We start from the raw sequence: 21,762 nt of genomic DNA, 5'->3' as shown, positions 1-21,762 counted from the left end.
TTTGCTGCTCCAGGAGGAGTTTTAATACTTCAAGAACAGGTAATACATGCATACTTTTACTGCTGCGTTTATAAAGTAAAGAATCTGAAAACTTGTGTCCACCTGTGATTAAATTGTCTTATCCTTCTCTTTTTCATGGTAATACTAATAATTTCAGGTTATTTTACAAACGGTTAAGGTCACTTGTTGACCTTGGAAACAGTTTGTTGTATTTATTCATATTATATGTTGTTTTTAACAAATCGAGCTTCCGCGCAGAGAGTTGTCCCTTTGACGAGGGTCCCCAAACGCGTCGTAACGCTCTGACGTCAGGGCGGCCGGAAGTGATGCAGATTGTGCGCCTCAGTCGACTAATCCGTGTTAATGATGCAAAATGTCAGTGGATGTGATCTCCAGAGCCAACGCGGAGACGTTGCTGTGAAACTGACCCTGCGTTGGTCTTTTTAAGCTGTTTTCTGTCTTTTTGGACAGACATGGACTCTTCCCGGAGGAGCGAGAGCGACTGGCAGGGGCTCGTGAACGAGGTGAGACCGAGAGGAGGTGAAGAGGAGAGCATCACCTCTGCCTCCTCCTCTGAGGCTGAGCAGAGACCTGCTGTCACGGATCACACTCTGTGGCTTAAAGTGTTTATGGGATGCGGATCAGGAAGTAGATTTCCTCTGTTTTTCCTCGTGAGATCAACATGCAGCGCACCGCCGCAGGTGTCCTCTGCTTCATGATGCTGCTCATTGTCTCCATCTGCGTGTCCTCAAATATTACTGTGTGTTTCAGCAGCAGTCTGTATTTACTACTGCAAGCTGCAGAGGTTTGTGGTAAAAACTCAAATTTAAAGTCATTCTTCCACCAGAATGACTCTAAAAGAAAAAAGAAAGAAGTGAAGGTCTCAAATGATTCATCGATTAGTGGATCAAAAGAAAACTCATTGACACCGGCCCTGATAATTGATCATTTCATTAATTTAAGGAGCAAAACAGGCAAAGGTTCACTTTGTTTCAGCTTCTCAAAGTGAGGATCTGCTGTTTTTTCACTGTGTTGGTCGTTTTTTTTCTGTCTTCAACATTTTAAAAGCTGAGAAATGAATCAAAAACGTGATTTACAGATTAATCAGTAATGAAAATCTTCAGTAGCCGTAGTCACACACAGGAAACATGATAAATATGAGCTTCAGAAGAAGGTCTAACGTGGTGACTGTGGCTTCAGTTTTTCTCCATGTCGGCCACGTTCAGCTTTGTTTTCTTTTATGTTAAAATAACTGGATGTTTCTGATGCTTCCTGTCAGCGTCAGACAGTATTCCCACAGCGGTGCCTTTAACTTTTCATCTCTGTCTGATCAAACGTTCATTCCTGCCTGCAGTTCCTGATCTGTAAGCGGAAGCTGGAGAGTAAGAAGGAAGCTCTCCTCATTCTGTCCAAAGAGCTGGACACCTGCCAGCAGGAGAGGGACCAGTTCAAGCTGATGGCCAACCAGCTCCGCGAGCGCCACCAGGGCCTCAAGAAGAAGTACAGAGAGCTCATTGTAAGCCACCCGAGCGTCCGGCGGGCAGCGGCGAGGACAGTAACACCTCAAACTGTCCACGTTACATTCAGGAGATGTTGCATTCAATGACTGTCTGTTTCTGTCTGACAGGATGGAGATCCCTCTCTGCCCCCGGAGAAAAGGAACCAAGTGAGTGGATTTTAGCCTGCAGATGGCAGACTTAGACTTCTTTAATGTCCATCAAACTTAACATAAAATGAAAATTTGTCTTTGACAGTGGCATAAAAACACACACATCACAGACAACACTATGCAAAATAAATCGATATAAATAGGAATATACAGGTAAAAACTATGAAATCAGTCCAGTTTGCTAAGTAATCCTAAGTCATCCTGTCTAACAAGAGTTCATCCTGTGCTTTTATAATACATTAGAAAGATTTGAGGTAAGACAAGATAAGATAAGATAAGATAAGATAAGATAAGATAAGATAAGATAAGATAAGATAATACTTTATTAACCCCCTGTAGGGGAAATTAGGTTGTTACAGGCAGCAGCAAAAGTTTCAGGAACATAAACCGAGACGTGAAAGGGAATAATATCTATCATCAACTACACGCACATGCACACGCGCACGCACACGCACACACACACACACACACACACACACACACACACACACACACACACACACACACACACACACACGCACACACACACACATATATATACACACACTCTGTATGTGGGGGGTTCACATGGTTTAAGTAGTGTTTTTCAGTATTGCACATTAGATAAAAAGATATGTAACAGAGTATAAAGAATAATAAGAGTATAAAGAAAAATATGACAATGCACAAAAAGACAAAAAGATAAGTATGTGATATTGAAGAAAACATGGAGTATTGCACAAGAGTTAAACAGCTGAACTCACCTGTGTGTCCTGCTCAGGTGAATCTAGCCCAGCTGCTCATAGACTCCAGAGAAAGAAGCAGCCAACTTGCTGAGGAGGTGAAGGAGCTGAAGCAGCGACTGATGGAGGCTCAGGGTGACAACAAGGTGAGGTCATAATCTGTCCTGTGTCTTTTTATTCCTGAAAGCGTCTCCAACACCTGCCGCTTATCAACCGGTTTATCTGATTTAAAGTTCAAGAAATGATTTGATTGGCTCTCTCTGTCCGGCAGCTTCTGCGAATGACCATCACCAAACAGAGGCTGGGAGACGAGGAGGTCGGCGCTCGACACTTTCCCGCACACGAGCGAGAGGATCTGGTCAAACAGCTGGAGAGAGCTGGAGAACAGGTGAGAGCAGGAGATCAGGTTAGACCATGAGATCAGGTGAGAGCAGGAGAACAGGTGAGAGCTGGAGAACAGGTGAGAGCACGAGAAAAGGTGAGAGCTGGAGAACAGGTGAGAACAGGATAACAGGTGAGAGCAGGAGAACAGGTGAGAGCAGAAGAACAGGTGAGAACAGGATAACAGGTGAGAGCACAAGAAAAGGTGAGAGCAGGAGAACAGGTGAGAGCTGGAGAACAGGTGAGAGCAGGTGAGAGCAGGAGAACAGGTGAGAGCTGGAGAACAGGTGAGAGCAGGAGAACAGGTGAGAACAGGAGAACAGGTGAGAGCACAAGAAAATGTGAGAGCAGGAGAACAGGTGAGAGCTGGAGAGCAGGTGAGAGCTGGAGAACAGGTGAGAGCAGGAGAACAGGTGAGAACAGGAGAACAGGTGAGAGCACAAGAAAATGTGAGAGCAGGAGAACAGGTGAGAGCTGGAGAGCAGGTGAGACAGGAGAACAGGTGAGAGCAGGAGAACAGGTGAGAGCGTGAGAGCAGAAGAACAGGTGAGAACAGGAGAACAAGTGAGAGCTGGAGAACAGGTGAGAGCAGGAGAACAGGTGAGAACAGGTGAGAGCAGGAGAACAGGTGAGAACAGGTGAGAGCTGGAGACAGGTGAGAGCAGGAGAACAGGTGAGAGCAGGAGAACAGGTGAGAGCGTGAGAGCAGAAGAACAGGTGAGAACAGGAGAACAGGTGAGAGCTGGAGAACAGGTGAGAGCAGGAGAACAGGTGAGAACAGGTGAGAGCTGGAGAACAGGTGAGAGCGTGAGAGCAGAAGAACAGGTGAGAACAGGAGAACAGGTGAGAGCAGGAGAACAGGTGAGAGCAGGAGAACAGGTGAGAACAGGATAACAGGTGAGAGCAGGAGAACAGGTGAGAGCAGGAGAACAGGTGAGAGCAGGATAACAGGTGAGATAAGGAGATCAGGTGATAACAGGTGAGAGCTGGAGAACAGGTGAGAAAGTGGGGAACGTGCTTCAGGTATCAGAAGTGAAATGACAGTAAAAAATAATGAAGGTAAATGTTTCGTGTCTGTAGAACGACGTCCTGCAGCACAGCGTGAAGTCGCTCACAGACGAGCTTCAGGACGTCCGGGCCGAGCGAGACGTCTTCCAGCAGAAGGCTCATCGCCTCAACGTGGAAATGAACCACATCGTGGGAAACGACGACGTTCGCGTCCTAGACATCGACGCCCTCTGCATGGAGAACAGGTGGCCGCACTTCAAAGATCAGAACGTGGTGGTTTTCAGATTTACCTGAGTCATACCTGCGAAGGTGAGCCGACTGATGATCTACGGTCAATCGTCTGTTTTCAGGTATTTGCATCAGCGCTTCAGTCAGCTGCAGGAAGAAGTCGGCTTACTGAAAACAAACCTGCTGAAGTACAAGGTATCTGGTTTCTGTCCACACGTCTGTCCACCAGCCCATGAAAACTCTCAGTGTGGATAAAGAGACTAATGTCCTTGGCTGCTTTCAGAGCGCTCTGGAGTGCAGGAAGAACTCCAAGATCTGCGGGAAGGCCACCAGCAGCGCCCTGACGGGGGTGCTGTCCGCCAAGCAAGGTCAGGGGGAAAACTTCAGTCTGTGATGAAGGCAGAGGATGTGCAGAAACCCTTAATCTGAGGGTGTGTGTGTCTGTGTGTGTGTGTGTGCGTGCGCGTGCAGTGAAGGAGCTGCTGCTGTCGGAGGAGAACGGCTGCAGTTTGCCGGTGACTCCTCAGTCCATCTCAGACCTCAAGTCTTTGGCCACAGCTCTGCTGGAAACCATCCACGAGAAGAACATGGTGATTCAGCACCAACGGCAGATCAACAAGTACTCCACCTCACACTTCACTGTGTGTGTGTGTGTGTGTGTGTGTGTGTGTGTGTGTGTGTGGGTGTGGGTGTGTGGGTGCGTTTGTGCATGCGCGCGTGTGTACGCTCCTATCATCATCTTCTGGACAGAACAGGCTGTTTGGTGTTTGCAGGATTCTGGGCGGTCGCGTGGCAGAGCTGGAGAAGAAGCTGAAGACGCTGGAGGTGTCTGGACTGTGGAGTCTTCCAGGTGAACAGAAGCTCGCTGATTGGCTGAAGCTTTTTGCTCTCCAGATGTTCACAGTGATTTACCTTCCTGACCTTCTCTTCTTCTGTCCCTTTGCTTCCTGCCGCCTGGAGGCCTGACTTACAATGTGTCTCTGGGACTGTATGGAAGTATGTTCCCCTCGTCACCTCCCTGACCTTTGAACTTCATCACTCCTCATCACTCCTCAGATTTACTCATTTCTCTCCGGTCTGGCGGCTTTAAGTCGACACGTTTCTGCTGCTTTTCTGAAGGTTTGTTCTGGTTCATGTTTTGTCTCCACAGGAGGGAAAGACGCCATCATCCTGCAGACTCAGCAGCAGGAGTCGGCACAGTCTGCTGGACAGGAAGGTGGGTTTCCATCCTCTTGTTGTGCCGTGGAAACAGATTCATGAAGCTGAGCTAACGTAGCTAACGTGGCTAACGTCTGTCAGCGCCCATCCTTACAGGTGATGAAGTTGATCAGCAGAGCTCCAGAGAAGTCCCAAACCAAGCGAGTGGACCGCCAGCTGCGTCCGGCGGTCCAGACGAACTTCAGGAGGAGGAGGAGGAGGAGGAGTGGGAGCCGTCCGGCGAGGAGACGTTCCAGCAGAGCTCCTCGCTCCAGTCAGCTGAGGAGGAGCCGGACACATCAGGCGGCGGTGGTTCACAGATCACCATCGATTTAAGGGCTTTAACGAATCACCAGTCAGAAGAGGAGGAGCGTCTCAGTGATTCGTCTCCCACAGAGCCGGACATGAGTGGACAGCAGCTGACAGACGTCTCACAGCAAACTGCAGAGGACGAGTCAGGTGGACGCTCTGAACGGCTCGAAGCTGCTGAGACGGAGTTTATTATAACAGAGGAGAACATCAGCATTGCTACGTCCACCGCCGCTGCTGAGGAGGACCAGGAGGAGGACGTCCAGTCCAACCAGGAGACGCAGCTGTCGGCTGAGACAGATGTTTGTGTCTGTCAGGAAATCTAATGACAGCAGAGACTGATGCATTTCTATCACAACGCTGCTTCATTCATTATCATCCAGCAGGACAGTCACACAGAGGACAGTCACCCAGCGGACAGTCACCCAGAGGACAGTCACACAGTTCTGGCCAAAATCTCTAAGTCCAAGAAACACAACAACACTCGACATGAAGGATTTCCTCCTGAAGAGTGACTCCACACACAGAAACATCTGAAAGGTCAAACGCTGATCATCAAACTTCTGCTTTCAGTTGGTCTCATCACATGGACAAAAGTGTGTGGATGCCAGAACACAGCACCCGTGAATGTGAAGGTTAAACTCTGCTGCGAGTGTCACTCAGATGCCTGCGAGGGTCGCTGAGACGTCTGTGAGGGTCGCTGAGACGTCTGTGAGGGTCACTGAGACGTCTGTGAGGGTCGGTCAGACGTCTGCGAGGGTCGCTCAGGCTCCTCCAAAACAAACTGAGGAAGAAAACTGTGGATCTGTTTTGTGCATGTTGCCATGTGGAAACAGGAAGTGACTCTTGTTGCACTGTGGGCAGTTAAACACTGTGTATGCCAGAGGTGGAAAAGCAGTCATTAAAAAAACAGCGGGGGGGGGGGGGGTGCAAGGAATGAGGTGATGTCACGTTTTCCGTCTTTCATCAGAAACTTTCAGTCTTCCGCCATTTTGTCCAGATTCAGCCTCTCAGTCCGAGCTTGAAGCTCCTCAAACAGAGCGTGAGAATGATGTTTGTGCTGTTTGCTGCAACGTCAGACGTCTTCCAGGTGGACTCAGGCTGAAGGACAGAGCACAGCTGCTGCTGTCAGTCGAGCGTGAGGACAAAGACGCTGCTCAGACGCGTTCTCTTATTCTACCTCTGTTCACGCTTTGAAGCAACCAGCCACACCTGACTGCACTGATCACCTCACCGACACACGGGCATCAGCTGACGTGAACACATGAGCAGGTTCAAGTGTTCACAGACTTTTATCATCCTGCTGTTCTGCTGCCATGTTCTGTCCACGTCCTCACAGAGTTTTTATGCTGAGTCACAGTATTATCACAGATATATGAAGCCTGCATGACTGTACGTTACTGATTGCAAACGATTGTTCGTTCTTTTTCGATGCTTTTATTCAATTCCTTGAAGCAAACAAATATTTGATGAATGACAAATATCTGAGAGCTTCGTTAAGAATACTTTTACAGGAGTAATCTGTAACTGGAGTACCAGCACCGACGTCTTCATCGTGTTTTTGTGCTAAAACATCAGAACTCACCAGATAGAATCACATAGAGCTGTGTGTGTGTGTTGAACATGTGTATGGATTTATGGATTAATGGATTTATTTCTGCAAAATAAATGATTTTCAAGACTGCTTTGTTGTGACTGTCGGTGTCTAACGTGAGCTGGATCGCGTCCATCAGGAGCTTCGAACTGTCTGTAAGCTAAATGCTAACGGATGGATTCCTGCATCAATGAGGTGAAGATGTGAGCTGAGCGTTTGCTTAATGTGTCAGCAAACAGGGTCAACAAGGAATTCATTTGCACAGCTCTACGTAGAAATACTACAAAGCTTGATGCTGTTTTTGAGGAAGATGAGTGATGATTTATCTGTGGTTCATTTATCACGCAGCATGAACACAACTGGAAGAGAGTTTCCTGCTGGACTTGATGAAAAATGGTGAAAAAAATATCTTGTTTAAAACAGAATTAGGAACACATTCAGATGAAGCACAAGGAGAGGAGTCAAACGTCTTTATTTGCATGTTTGACAACAGGAATCCGTCCTCAGGCCCTCCAAGTTGACAGATTCAGAAAGACACAGGAGGAGCGAGCTACGCTAATCAGGAGACATTTAAAAAGAAAGAGTCACATTTTCTTCTGAATCGTCCTTTTTCCGATGAATGAAGAATATTTTTCAAATTAAAATGTTCAAATTGCAGAACTGGTTTGGGGCTCAGACAATGGCGGAGTGAACGGCTGGTTTCTGTCTTGTTATTTGTGCAGTGACAGTGCAAACGTGCTAAAGCAAACAGGCGTAACGTTTACCATGTAAATCATCCCAGTCTAGCCTGTTAGCATGCTAACATTTGTTAATTGGCACCAGCAGAGCCTGAAGGCAATGTCACTTATGCAAGTAGAAATTCAAATTTTGACCTGGTGGTGGCACTAGAGGAACAGCCAGAGAGTCACCCTGCACAAACCCTTAATGTCAGCTCCAAACTTTGTGCCTGTCCATCCAGGAGGTGGCGAACGGGCCGATCAGCCCAGCGTTTAGCGCGGCTGAAACATACCTACAGTAATCCATCCATCCATCCATTATCTATACCGCCTATCCCTTTCGGGGTTGCGGGGGGCTGGAGCCTATCCCAGCTACAATGGGCGAGAGGCGGGGTACACCCTGAACCAGTCGCCAGCCGATTGCAGGGCTACCTACAGTAATATCTACTTTATTATCTTTTATTCTTAAGTTTCTGCTGCATTTCAAAAGCCACAGTTGAATGTTGGGAGAATGAAGATGTGACTGAATCAGTGATTTCTCTAGAAAAATCTATATCTTTCAGGAAGATGTAATGAATGAATATAAGGGAAAATCTGTCAGCTGAGCCACAGTAAACTCCAGCGCTGACACACTAATTACCCCTGAACCACCTGTTGAACTGCTTGTATTGCGTGTTCCAGAGATCAGGGGTGGAAAGGCCGATGATGCAGCAGCCGAGCCTCCCCCCAGCGTTTCCGTTCAGCAGGCTCCCAGCGTCTCCACCGAGCCCCAGGTCATCCATCTTTTCATGGACCACCACGGCTCTTCCAATCGCAGACACCGCTCCAAACAGCGTGGCCTCGGTTTCTATCAGGGCGTTGATTTTCCCCTGCTGGGACTCGAAGTTCCCAAAGTCTCCAGGGTGGTTGGGGTGATCTTCATTGTAAGGATTGTAGTGGCCACCGGTGGATTCACACCCTTTGCTCAGGTCTCCGAACTGATGGATGTGCACCGCTCTGGGCTGCGGATCAGCGCTTACTGGGAAGCCACTGATCCGAAGAAGCACTTGGAGCTTCCCCTGAGGGTAATCCTGCTTGAACAGCACCTGACCGTAGACTCTGGGCATACCCGCAGCCAGCTGGGTGTTGGGTCTCATTCTGCAGGCTGCATACAGGGTGCTATTGTACAGAGAGACCTCCGGTGGAGCCAACGTGCCACTATTAGCTGAGACACATTGTTGACAGCCTGCCAGCAGAACCAGCAGAGCTCCCAACATACCCATTGACCTGAAAGACAGGAAAACGATCAGGACGAGGCCTCACGTGTGTTTTCATTTCAGTGAAAACAGCAACAGCACAGCATAAAATAAATCACTACAGGTAAAAGTCCTGCTTTTCTTAATGCAGATTACTGCCAGAAAAATGCAGTTAAGTATCAAAAAAGTACTTCTTATGCAGAATAACTCCTTTCAGGGTGTTATTATGGGATTACTTCAAGTAATCATCAACATGTAAGAAGTATTTGGTAAGAACAGTTGGTATGAACAGTTGGATTAGATGGTGGAGCTGAGGGATTTAATCTGTCCAGATTCTCCTAATTTACATCATCATTTATTCTGTGAGATCTTAATCTGAAAGTAGAGCTGTAAAGAGTATTACAGTTTGTGACGCAGCAGAAAAACAAAGTATTTCCATTGAATACACAAGTATTAGAATAGTTTAATAATGCCTGAGTGGTCACGTGCAGCTGCTCCCGTTGTCCAACAGCGATAAAGCAGACAAAGGAATGAGAAATGTCTAGAGCATATGTTAAAAATATATTTAAAAAATGTGTGAAAATACGTACGCTATTCAATGCAAAGCAGTCGTGAATCATAAACATTATGAAATATGTAAATGAGCATGTGTAAGCTGATCTGTCTGTTGTGCAACATCAGGTCAAATAAACTGACAGTAAATGCACTCAGAGACTCTCCTCCACAGTAAACGTTGCTGAGTAAAAAGTACAATATTTCCCTGAAGTAAAAGTACAGTAGCGCAAACGTTCAGTACTGTGAGCTGGGAAGAGACCACAGCTCCCAGTGCTCTTCATCCTGACCACCAGCCTCCCTCCACACGCGCCCTGAGCTGAATGCGCACGAGCTCACAGCGCCTGTCCGGGGTCCCTGATCTGACTCTGGGCCTCGTGAGGGGCGCAGGCTGCTCCGTCAGCACGCAGATGTGTCGCAGTGTTTCTGCCGCACATGAGCTTCAGTAAAGAGCGCAAACACAAACATCAGGTTCCGCTAAAGGAGCTAAGCGCACTCACCCGTGAAGACGCATGATGGGCAGAGACAGACTCAGGATCGACGTGTGCTCGTCTGACGGCTGGAGATGCAGTGTTTCATAAAGTCACTCAGTGGGCGTCGTTGTCTGAGGGTGGAGCTGAAGTCCTCAGAGACACACGGACCATGTCAGCGTGTCCTCACGCTTCAGGACGCGTTTAAGATGCTGAGAACTTTTCATGACTGAGCAGCTGAGTTTGTGTTTTCAGCTCGTGCTGCTCAACAAGCGCGATTTTCTTTCTCTTTTTCTTTTTTTTTTAAATAAGCCTAAAATCTTGCAGAATTGCAGATTTTCTGTTATGAATCGCCTGCAGACAGAAACTCCCCCTTCGTCTCCTTAAGTAACCACCATCGACTCAGCGTTACTTAACAAGCTCATGTTTACACTCTGTTATTCATATTTTAACGTTCGCTCATGTCCTTAACATCTGTGCAAACATCTTGTGCAGTATTACATATTTTTACTGTGTTATGTATTTTTCATTGTGCAATAGTACAAAAAAACAACTGTATTTTATTATTCATATCTGACTCATGTACATTCTTCTCAAGGCAATAGTATTTATACTCTTGTATATATTTTACATACATATAGTTGATTTTATTGCGTGTCCTTTTTGTCTTTTTTGTTCTTTTTATGTCGCTCTTTTATTATTTGCTGTCTGTGATAACTTAATTTCCCTGGTGTGGGATCAAAAAGTTTTATCTTACTTCCAGTGTCTGGACAAGTCAAGTAGCAGTATCCTACTACGCTGTAAAAAAAAAAGAAAAAGTAAAACATAAAATAGTTTACTAAATGTACATTATGAAGACCCTTATAGAACTTTTATTGATCATGTTATTTATATGCTCATTACAGTTTTTAAAGTAACAGTGATTTGCATGTAAACGTGAGGGAGGAAGTGCAGTTTTTCCCTCTGAAATGTATAATAGCTTAACTTTTAAATACTTCAGTAAAGTTTAGATCAGGATAGAATAAATAAGCTGCTGGATAAACTTTGCGGCACTGATCAGAATCAGAATCAGAAAAAGCTTTATTGACAAGTATGATTTTTCACATACGAGGAATTTGCTTTGGTGAGGTTGGTGCGTGACACATCTACTAAAAAAAGCTATTAAAGAAAGAGTAAAAAATATAGCAATATATTTATATTGCAATAATTTTTTTTAAACTTTTTTTTATATTTAAATATGTATATATCCACAGGTCTGTTTTTTTCAGGAGCAAAGTCTGTTTTTCTGAACCACAGTCTGTTTTTTCAGAAAGAAATCCAAGCAGAGCGTTAATGTGACGCATAAAGGTTATGGCAATGTCAGTGAGACCAGTAGAGGCAGAGGTGAAGTGTGAAGAGTGTCGGGGGCTTTCTTGATGAGGGAGCTGATGTTCGGCTCCCACTTGATGTCCTGGGAGATGATAATTCCCAGGAAGCAGAAAGACTTGAGTAGGAGACGTGTTTCCTCAGCTTCACGCACTGTTTCCTGTCCAACAAGAAGTCTGTAATCCACCTGCAGGTGGAGTCAGGTACGCTCAGCTGGGAGAGCTTCTCCTGAAGCAGAGATGGGATGATGGTATTAAAGGCAGAACTGAAGTCCACAAACAGGATCCTGGCGTAGGTTCCTGCAGAGTCCAGGTGCTGGAGGATGAGGTGGAGGGCCAAGTTGGCTGCATTGTCTGTTACGGAAAACATCTTGTTTTGTTCAACACTCTGGTACACAAAAACATCTTGTCACTGTGATAGAAGACCTGACTCTTAGCCCTGAGTCATAAATATCAGGTCTCCAGAGACAATCAGTAGTGATAAACAAGATGCCCATGGCACCTCTCCTCCGTATTTATGACGTATGTAATATTATCCTCACGCCTGACGACAACACACATACACACATATAGATTACTTATCACATGGTTAGAGGCTAGTACTTGAAGATGTCTAGAATGTCCTGAACTGATTAATGTACTGGGCTGGTCAATCCCAACTCCTTAAATATGAACCATTGTCTGACAATGGTGCTCATTCTGGCTGAGATCCTGAGGGAGCTCTGTCAGTCTGAGACCAGCGCTGCATTGCTTTACCTGTGACCTACAATAAATACTTTGACTGTGAACTGAAGACTTCTCCGGACCGTTCTTGAGCTTCCAATAAAGAACCGAGCTTCAAAGCTAACAGACTCCACAGTGTCAATGGTGGAGTCACAGAGGGTGATGGGGGCAGGTGAGGCTGAGTTCTTCCTGTACTCCATTACCATCACCACTGTCTTTGAGCTCTAGGTTGTTCTGGTTGCACCAGGTCACCAGCTGGTCAACCTCCCACCTGTAGGCGGACTCTTCACCATCAGAGATGAGTCCGATGAGGGTGGTGTCGTCCGCAAACTTCAGGAGCTTGACAGACTGATGACTGGAGGTGCAGCTGTTCGTGTACAGGGAGATGAGCAGCGGAGAAAGAACGCAGCCCTGAGGGGATCTGGTGCTGATGGTCCAGCTTCATGCACTATTTCCTGTCCGACAGGAAGTCTGTAATCCACCTGCAGATGGAGTCAGGCACGCTCAGCTGGGAGAGCTTCTCCTGAAGCAGAGTTGGGATGATGGTATTAAAGGCAGAACTGAAGTCCACAAACAGGATCCTGGCATAGGTTCCTGCAGAGTCCAGGTGCTGGAGGATGAAGTGGAGGGCCAGGTTGACTGCATCGTCTACAGACCTGTTGGCTCTGTAGGCAAACTGCAGGGGGTCCAGGAGAGGGTCGGTGATGTCTTTGAGGTGTCAGAGCACAAAGCGCTCAAAGGACTTCATGACCACAGAGGTCCGGGCGACGGGTCTGAAATCGTTAAGTCCTGTGGTCCTTGGCTTCTTGGGAACTGGGATGATGGTTGAAGACTGGAAGCAGGCTGGCACGTGACATGTCTCCAGTGAGGTGTTAAAAATGTCTGTGAACACTGGAGATAGCTGATCAGCCCAGTGCTTCAAGGAGGATGGGAAGACAGAATCCGGTCCAGCTGCTTTCCGGGGGTTCTGTCCCCTGAAAAGGGGGGGAGTCCTTTAAGGTGGGCATTGGTGGAGGTGACTGGAGCTGGAGCTGTTGGGAGGTATCGTGAGGGATGGTTGCTGGACTGTCCCTTTGTCTTTCAAAGCGGCAGTAGAAGTCGTTCAGGTCGTTGGCTAGGCGTCGGTCGTTGATGAAGTGGGGGGCTTCAGGCTTGTAGTTGGTGATCTGCCTGAGCCCTTTCCAGACAGACACAGAGTCGTTAGCTGAGAACTGGTGTTGGAGCTTCTCAGAGTACAGTCTGCTTTCAGTGACGATGTGGTCCAATGTTGCCTGTTTTCTGACAAAATCACTCCTTAAAAGAGGAAATAGTATTTTTTCCTCACATAGTTTGGGTTTTATGTGGATATCCCTCATGGTAGAGAGGCACTGAGGGACAGATCCGTCCCTGTGTTGCGCCCATCTGTGCTATGAGGGGGTCCAGGGCAAAAATGAGTTGCCTGGCCTTTCCTCCCACCCCCTCTGCAATTTGGGAAGTATGTTACTAAAAATAAAACATATAAAAACATATCTGACATGTGGAAAGTGTGTCCAATTCATTCTGTATTGTAAGCCTACATGCTGTGATGATTTGTGAGTATATTTACAAAAAATTGTTAAAGAAAACCAAGAAATATGGTCTACAAATACTAAAATATTTGAACTGGCTGATGAGTTTTCACGTGTTTAAGTTTGTTAACAGGGCCTGAAAAAAGAGAACAATGGATGATGTAAGTATAGAATTACATAGTTTTGTCAGTGATTTAGGAATTGTACCATGGACATGAAGGTTAGAAAAGTGCATTGTAAAATGATTTAATTGGTTCTCTCTTTTTTTGGAAATGTACTCTAGATCTTCATTGATTCATGTAAGCACAAAACTGAAGTAAAGAAGGTCTTTGCTCAGGTGGTAATCCAGCCGTGCCTGCGGGTGGAAGCTCCAGTTCACCCTCCAGGCCAGCAGGCGGCGCTGATGTGATTCGCACAGCCGCTGTAAAAGACATTCGAAAGGAGGAAAAGGAACCTGGACACCAAGTTAGTTCCATATTGCCCGGTAGAATTGTGGTGGCGTTTATACATTAAAGTTACATTTTTCCTCAAGATGTCCAAAAGACACCGTCTGGATTTGGGTGATGACTACGCCAGTAAGAAGCGATCTGAAGGGTAGGTGAAGGTCCGGAGTGAACATCTCTGCTGTAACCAGTTGGATAGCCTGCAAGCTAACTGTTAGCTGATGCTAGTTAATTTGGCTAATAGCCACCATGGATGCATAACAAGAACTGAAAATTCATAACCTGAGTTTGTTAATGTTGTGGTTCTAGTCGTAGCCACAGCTCTGGGGTGACGCCTCAATGATCCTGTGATACATGACCGTAAATGTTTGGCGCTGAGCCACATTGTGCTGATAACCTCATGTAGCTCTTAAGGACGACTCTGGCTAACCAACGGAGGATGTAGCTACGTTAACATAACGTTAGCCTCACCTCTGAGGCACGTGTGTGTGTGTGTGTGTGTGTGTGTGTGTGTGTGTGTGTGTGTGTGTGTGTGTGTGTGTGTGTGTGTGTGTGTGTGTGTGTGTGTGTGTGTGTGTGTGTAATGTTAACTTAGCCAGATGCTAACAACCTTTGCTTGCTAGCTAAAGATGATTTAGCTGATTGGACTGATTTAGTTTTTAAAATAACGACCTGCTGTTTGAATGTTGAGCTCCCATCAAACCTTGTTGTTTCCATCGCGCTCACCTAAACTTTGAGGGCTCCTGTTAACTCACCTCTTCATGCCGAGCTGTTGTTAACTCACCTCTTCATGCTGGGTTGTCGTATTAGGCTGCATTAACTTATCTGTAGCTAGCTGCGGTTCATCAGTTGACAGCTGAGTGCTCATTTTAGCCAGTGTTAGCGTCGCAGACATGTCAGTGTCTGTTTGTGTTGGTCAGTCGGTGTCAGTCAGTCTACAGTACTTAAGTACTTTTTATGGCAGTTGGATTCTCTGGCATTTACTAATTTTTCAGAATCTGTACAAATGTACATAAACATAGTTGTTTTTTCTATTCTGTATCTTGTTTACTTCTATATTTTTATTTTGACCTCTTTATGCCAATGTGCCTGCTTTTTGTAACTTGCTGACTGTAACGACTACATTTCCGTTGTGGGATCAATAAAGTCCTATCTTATCTTATCTTATCTTATCTTATCTTATCTTATCTTACAAACAAACGTGTCAGTGCATCCCAGTCACAGATTTAAGGGTTCCTTTTATTTATTTATTTTAATTCTGTATTTTTTTTTAGAAAGAAAAACTCTGTAGGTTGATTCATTGATGCTGGGATTTTTCAGAACTGTGAAATATCAGTAGCAGATTTCTTCAAAATCTATTGTCAGTGGGCCAAAGTGGATATAAGGGCAATTTAATACACTGTTTATGCCATTTAAGACTCACTATGGTTATTAGTTTTAAACAGAGTTCACATCAACATCCAAGTCTTAGAACAGCACATCTCTGACAAGTTGCTGCTTCATGATATGAATCAAACAAACAAACATGGACGCTTCACTTTAGCATCATCTGTCATTCAACCTAATTCAACCCAAACTGAATGAATAGTTTACTATGTTTTCGTTGCACAGTGTATTTAACCTTCACAAGATAAATTCTGCTGTCTTCAGTTGTCTCGAAAACGCTTGAAAGACATATCCACTGATGCTGTGAGACTGAAAACACAAAACACCTTCACAGTGAATTCTGTTACGTTGGAAACATTGACGTGTGATGCTCTGCTCTGATGCTGACAGGAGAGACCGGGACCGTGACAGAGACCGCGAGGACCGTTCCAGGGACAGGGACCGAGATCGGGACCGGGACAGGGACCGAGACCGGGACAGAGACCCGAAGCCCTCCAGTGCCTCCAACAGCACGGTGCCCATGCCGTGCATGCCGGCCATCAAGCAGATGGCCATGCACCAGCAGATCAACCCGTTCACCAACCTGCCGCACACGCCGCGCTACTACGAGATCCTGAAGAAGAGGTTACAGCTTCCAGTGTGGGAGTACAAGGAAAACTTCAGCGAAATCATCACGCGCCACCAGAGCTTTGTCCTTGTGGGAGAGACTGGTTCTGGAAAGACAACACAGGTGTGAAATGCAGTCAGTCAGCTGGTCTCTTCTGAGCTGCACTCAGTACCATCATGTTCACTGTGCTTAAAATCTCTGAATCTGATCTAACTGCAACCTTTGCTTCAATGTCCAGATCCCACAGTGGTGCGTGGACATGGTGCGGGGCCTGCCTGGTCCGAAGCGGGCGGTCGCCTGTACTCAGCCCCGCAGAGTGGCAGCTATGAGTGTGGCTCAAAGGGTGGCAGACGAAATGGACGTCATGCTTGGGCAGGAAGTCGGCTACTCCATCCGATTCGAGGACTGCAGCTCTGCTAAGACTATACTCAAGTAAGTGATTGAGGTCTGCTAATGCACAGTGACTCCTTTTTATAGGCCCAGAGCGTCTCGAAGCAACTAAGCACGTCTGCAATTTCTTTAGATACATGACAGATGGTATGTTACTAAGAGAGGCCATGAACGACCCGCTGCTGGAGCGCTACGGTGTGATCATTCTGGATGAGGCCCACGAGCGAACTCTGGCCACAGACATCCTGATGGGAGTGCTCAAGGAGGTGGTGCGTCAAAGACCGGATCTGAAGGTACTGCTTCGTTTTGTGATAACAGTGATGGATTATTAGCTTGCTTCTGTCGTGGCGTAGAGAATATTTAAGGCCATTAAAGACTTTATCTTTGTTCAGAAAACACACAGATGCTGAGTCCAAACATCTGGAGCAGTGGTTTTTCCTCCATGGGATGTCACTGCATGTTTTTCTTCTGGCCATTAGCAGCTGATTATTATTCATATTGAACTTGTGAAACAGATTGTGGTAGTTTAAACAGACTGACACAGAAAATGCCTGTAAGCACGACTTTGTCAGAGCAGAGGACTTTAGAAACATCATTCCGATCAGTAAATGTCCTTAAAATATCTGCCAAAGCTGTTTTATTTATTGATCTGAGTAAAAGCCATCTGGAGCTGGAGCTCATCTCAAAATAGCTGAGTTTTGGTGTTCAAACAGAACAAATCTGAGCTGGAGAAACACGTTTTTCCTTCACGTACAGGTGATCGTCATGAGCGCCACGCTAGATGCCGGTAAGTTCCAGGTTTACTTCGACAACTGTCCTCTGCTGACCATCCCTGGACGCACGCACCCTGTGGAGATTTTCTACACCCCCGAGCCAGAGCGGGACTACCTGGAGGCGGCGATACGCACTGTCATCCAGATTCACATGTGTGAGGAGGATGAAGGTGACTGCCTTCTCTTTCTCACAGGTCAGGAGGTAAGAGTCAGTGATGGATGGATGACGGCTGATGATGAAGATTTGGGTTTTCTGTCCGTTTGTGCTGAAAAACATTTGAAGCTTCAGATTCAGCAAACACAGCGACATCTGCTGGTGTGTAAACTTACAGCAGCGACTCAAGACGAGGCCTCAGCACACCTCACTGATGTGAACCGTTTTAGTCTTCAGTCAAAGACGCCTGCATGTTCTTAAGTCTGAATTCTTTTGTTCAGAGTGCTGCTGCTTAACATTTAGATATTACTGTGAAATGTGTCCTAAAAGCCGAGATTATTATTGCTGACGCAGTGCTAATGCACCTTGTAGGCATCGCTTAGTGTCACTGCGAGCTGAAGTTTTTAAACTTCATGTTTAATGTTTCACGATCACAGAAGTGAAATCTTTTTCTCTCCCTCAGGAAATTGATGAGGCCTGCAAGCGGATCAAGCGAGAGGTCGATGACCTCGGACCTGAAGTCGGAGACATCAAAATCATTCCACTGTATTCCACGTTGCCGCCACAGCAGCAGCAAAGGATCTTTGAGCCTCCCCCTCCAAGAAAGCCCAATGGAGCAATAGGAAGAAAGGTCTGTTCAGCAGAACAGAACTGATTGTTTTGTTGTGTTTAAATGAAGCATCTGATCAGTGGATAGCTCCACACCATGAGTCCATTTGTTGCTGGATATCTGACAGCCTGCTGCTTCCTCCTCAGGTTGTGGTTTCGACAAACATCGCTGAGACCTCCCTGACGATCGACGGGGTGGTGTTTGTCATCGATCCTGGATTTGCAAAGCAAAAGGTGGGAAAAGCTCCACTCGTAGAGTTTTTATTGCATTTAATCTTGTGTGTAATACAGCAATGACTTAAACACGCTCTCAACTGTGCGTCCAGGTTTACAATCCTCGCATCAGAGTCGAGTCTTTGCTCGTCACGGCCATCAGCAAAGCGTCCGCCCAGCAGAGGGCGGGCCGAGCCGGCAGGACACGTCCAGGGAAGTGTTTCCGCCTCTACACTGAGAAGGCCTACAAAACAGAGATGCAGGTGAGTGCAAACAGTTTGACTTTCACTTCAGCCTCTTCTGAGAATGAATGTCTTGGTTTTTTGTTGATTACTGACACTGGAATCACCTCCAGGATAACACATACCCTGAGATTCTCCGATCCAACCTGGGATCTGTTGTGCTGCAGCTGAAGAAGCTGGGTATCGATGACCTTGTGCACTTTGACTTCATGGATCCACCAGGTGAGTTCGCCTTTAGGCTGATCGAGCGGTCGAACAGTAATCTCCACAGGTGCAGGTGTCTGACCTGTCCGCCTGTGTCCTCCCTCTGCAGCTCCAGAGACGCTGATGAGGGCCCTGGAGCTGCTGAATTACCTGGCAGCTCTGAACGATGACGGCGACCTGACAGAGCTGGGCTCCATGATGGCAGAGTTCCCTCTGGACCCCCAGCTGGCTAAGATGGTCATTGCCAGCTGCGAGTTTAACTGCTCTAACGAGATCCTTTCCATTACTGCCATGCTGTCAGGTAATGCCCAGGACTGGGCTGACCTCTTCCTTGCCTTCTGTGGGCCAAGTCTGTGGGGTATAAACACACTTGTACTCACTGGTGGAACTGGGACCAAAGAGTCCGCCGAGCCAATGGCCATTAACATGTTTCTGACCTGAATTCTGGTGTTTTTGTGTAAATCTGTGCAGATTGTCCACCAAGCTTTTACAGATACCAAGTTAACATCTGAACCGTAGTTACATCCAGATGTTTGAGTGTTTCTCTCTGTGAGGCGCAGACCAGAGCAGAAATGTAGATTAAGATGTAAAAAACTCAACGTGCTGTTTTATTCTTTAAACCTTTCGGTCGATCTTTACCTTCATCACGTGGATCAGAGGCTGTTCAGGGAACAAAGCGTTTAGTTCTTTCCTGTGGAAACCTAGTGCAGGGAGTTTAATATATGCACTGTATCATTATGTTATCGTATTGAGCGACATAATCTGCATGTCATTACTTCATAGTCACACAGCCCCGACATGACCTCACCCGTCACCCTGAAAACGTCAATAATCCACAGATGTGGTTTTGGTTGGATGGACACTGAAGCGGCTTCGCTTCAGTGTGAAAGCTTCAGTTTTAGGTTTAAACTTCAGGCCGTGGTGTGTTCTGTGTTCTGAGCCTCAGGTGGATAGGGCAGGCACCACTTAAACTTCACATTCATCACATTTATCAGTTTTGTGTTCACTGAAAGAAGACATTGTGGATTCTGAGGACGCTCTTCATCTCTTGTATTTTAACGACATGCTCTCGTAAAGGCTCAGCCACCATGTGTCAGTACCAAACATCTTGCAAAGTTCAAACATTTCTGGTGTCCCTAACACTTTGTAGTTGTGTGAAAACTCTTGTTTTACAGATGTGGTTAAATGACCCCCCTCTCTACGAGCTAATAGCCATTACAGTTGGGAATGACCCTGAGAAAAGACTGCAGCCCCCTTTGATAGAGCTTGTGGTCCTGCCCTGTCCCAGCGCAGTGTCGAGTGCCCTAGCATCATAGGCTTTGCTCCATTTTTCTCTGAATGTTTGACTCATCCCTATGGGCGGCTTTGTTGGGGCCCATACCAACCTTGTTTAGTCCCGCAGTGTTTTGTCCGCCCCACGGAGGCTAAGAAGGCAGCAGACGAGTCCAAGATGAGGTTTGCTCACATCGACGGAGACCACTTGACGCTGCTCAACGTCTATCACGCCTTCAAACAAAGTGAGTATCCGTCTGAAAGGTCCTCTAGACACTCGTTTAAGTTTTTAGGTCCGGTCACGGCGACCAGTCGAGTCAGAGCGACAGAAATGTTCCTCCTTCAGCAGATGAGAGTCTGCTGGTGTCAAACTGTGCACATTCATCATTCTGCAGGGCAGAGCTCAGATATGCAATGAGCAGTTTATTTCGACCAGAGGGGCCTTAAAGTTCTGCTCCATCCCTCCTCATCATCATGCTGCAGCATGAAATGCTGTCATCCTGGATGCTCCAGTGTTCACAAGCTAGATGCTAATTTAGTGTATCTGTAGTTCACTGCAGGCAGGCAGAGTATAAAGGTTTATATAAGTATAAAGTCATAGTATAAAAGTTTATATTAGAGTGAAGCTGGAGGCTGTAAAACCAAAACTTGTGTTTGCTCATTTGGTTGTTAATTGTCTTTGGCTTTGTCATGATGACGATGATGATTCCATCTGAATCCTTGTTTTTCCTTTTTTTTTCTCAGACCACGAGTCGAACCAGTGGTGCTATGACAACTTTGTCAACTACCGTTCGCTGATGTCTGCTGACAACGTACGGCAGCAGCTGTCCAGGATCATGGACCGCTTCAACCTGCCCCGCCGGAGCACCGAGTTCACCAGCAGAGATTACTACATCAACATCCGCCGAGCGCTCTGCACCGGCTTCTTCATGCAGGTGAGCGCAGGAGTAAATGTTTGACTAGTCCTCTGGTCAGGCTGCAATCCAACACTGTGCACGAACCCCCTCTGTACACTCACAGTGTTTTTATTCTCCTCCAGGTGGCTCATTTGGAGCGCACGGGTCATTACCTCACAGTCAAAGACAACCAAGTGGTCCAGCTGCACCCATCCACAGTCCTGGACCACAAGCCCGAGTGGGTCCTCTACAACGAATTTGTCCTCACCACCAAAAACTACATCCGCACTTGCACAGACATCAAACCAGAGTGGTACGTGAGCAGAGACCTCAAACTCCATCCGCAGCTGATCTCCTGACAGACGTGTTCACGCTCTTCTTCTTGTGTTTCAGGCTGGTGAAGATTGCACCCCAGTACTATGAAATGAGTAACTTCCCACAATGTGAAGCTAAACGACAGCTGGAGCGAATCATTGCCAAACTCGAGAGCAAGGAGTATTCCCAGTACTGAACAACGGCCAAGAAGTGTCCTGGAAAACAACTGCGTACTATAGTTTTAGATCTTTCTGTATCTTAATGTTTCACATTTGGCATTTTTGATTTTTATATTTTGTTTCCTTTTTGTTTGTTTTTTTTTCTTTTTTCCCATCAATGTTAATTCTGTGACTAAGTGTTATGTCAGATGAAATATCAGCAGTAAATATTAGACCCGGCTATAAGGATTTTTAAAGGAATATCAGAAACATGTCATTTAGATGTGGTTGACTTTCCTTTAGGGGATTGCTGAGTCAGAAAAAACCATTTGTGCTTGCTTTGTTTCTTTAATAAAGGAGCTTTGACTTACGTTCTGTGTACATA

At 46.3% G+C, this 21,762-nt stretch overlaps 3 protein-coding genes across 5 annotated transcripts; 2 read left to right on the top strand and 1 right to left on the bottom strand.

Annotated features, from left to right (window-relative positions):
- The first annotated feature begins 310 nt into the window (after positions 1–310).
- Positions 311–7,198, top strand: LOC139348198 (coiled-coil domain-containing protein 149-like). Of its 3 annotated transcripts, none has more exons than XM_070988181.1 (13): positions 311–524; positions 1,355–1,516; positions 1,628–1,666; positions 2,430–2,537; positions 2,663–2,779; positions 3,853–4,025; positions 4,131–4,203; positions 4,292–4,376; positions 4,480–4,627; positions 4,782–4,858; positions 4,969–5,004; positions 5,159–5,224; positions 5,323–7,198. In XM_070988181.1, exons 1-13 carry the CDS (start codon positions 474–476, stop codon positions 5,838–5,840), a joined length of 1,653 nt encoding a protein of 550 aa, XP_070844282.1. In that variant the 5' UTR covers positions 311–473; the 3' UTR covers positions 5,841–7,198. The 3 variants fall into 3 exon arrangements, with proteins under 3 accessions (XP_070844282.1, XP_070844274.1, XP_070844289.1); XM_070988173.1 differs by having other exon boundaries at positions 5,308–7,198; XM_070988188.1 differs by lacking the exon at positions 4,969–5,004.
- Positions 7,199–7,561: 363 nt separating this feature from the next.
- LOC139342684 (extracellular superoxide dismutase [Cu-Zn]-like) lies at positions 7,562–10,208 on the bottom strand. The gene is made up of 2 exons (XM_070979916.1): positions 10,112–10,208; positions 7,562–9,090 (listed from the first exon to the last, which is right to left on the bottom strand). The coding sequence occupies exons 1-2, from the start codon at positions 10,123–10,125 to the stop codon at positions 8,457–8,459; spliced, it is 648 nt and encodes a 215-aa protein (XP_070836017.1). The 5' UTR covers positions 10,126–10,208; the 3' UTR covers positions 7,562–8,456.
- Positions 10,209–14,127: 3,919 nt separating this feature from the next.
- On the top strand, positions 14,128–21,747 carry LOC139341177 (ATP-dependent RNA helicase DHX15). The gene is made up of 14 exons (XM_070977554.1): positions 14,128–14,309; positions 15,935–16,274; positions 16,390–16,583; positions 16,675–16,834; positions 17,298–17,516; positions 17,932–18,099; positions 18,225–18,311; positions 18,404–18,553; positions 18,646–18,754; positions 18,846–19,037; positions 20,131–20,253; positions 20,753–20,943; positions 21,048–21,217; positions 21,298–21,747. Exons 1-14 carry the CDS (start codon positions 14,248–14,250, stop codon positions 21,413–21,415), a joined length of 2,283 nt encoding a protein of 760 aa, XP_070833655.1. The 5' UTR covers positions 14,128–14,247; the 3' UTR covers positions 21,416–21,747.
- Positions 21,748–21,762: the final 15 nt, after the last annotated feature.

Source organism: Chaetodon trifascialis, chromosome 2 (assembly GCF_039877785.1).
Source record: "Chaetodon trifascialis isolate fChaTrf1 chromosome 2, fChaTrf1.hap1, whole genome shotgun sequence".
Lineage (NCBI taxonomy): Eukaryota > Metazoa > Chordata > Actinopteri > Chaetodontiformes > Chaetodontidae > Chaetodon > Chaetodon trifascialis.
Note: the sequence above shows the minus strand (reverse complement) of the source record. Positions and strands in the feature narration are given on the sequence as shown.

Bases quoted from the DNA above. Each gene is read 5' to 3' on its own strand.
- LOC139341177 (XM_070977554.1), top strand. From the start codon at position 14,248: ATGTCCAAAAGACACCGTCTGGATTTGGGTGATGACTACGCCAGTAAG. The intron at 18,312-18,403 runs GTGGGAAAAGCT...CTGTGCGTCCAG, and splicing joins CTGGATTTGCAAAGCAAAAG to GTTTACAATCCTCGCATCAG. The intron at 20,944-21,047 runs GTGAGCGCAGGA...ATTCTCCTCCAG, and splicing joins GCACCGGCTTCTTCATGCAG to GTGGCTCATTTGGAGCGCAC.
- LOC139348198 (XM_070988173.1), top strand. From the start codon at position 474: ATGGACTCTTCCCGGAGGAGCGAGAGCGACTGGCAGGGGCTCGTGAAC. The intron at 2,538-2,662 runs GTGAGGTCATAA...TCTGTCCGGCAG, and splicing joins AGGCTCAGGGTGACAACAAG to CTTCTGCGAATGACCATCAC. The intron at 4,628-4,781 runs GTACTCCACCTC...TGGTGTTTGCAG, and splicing joins CACCAACGGCAGATCAACAA to GATTCTGGGCGGTCGCGTGG.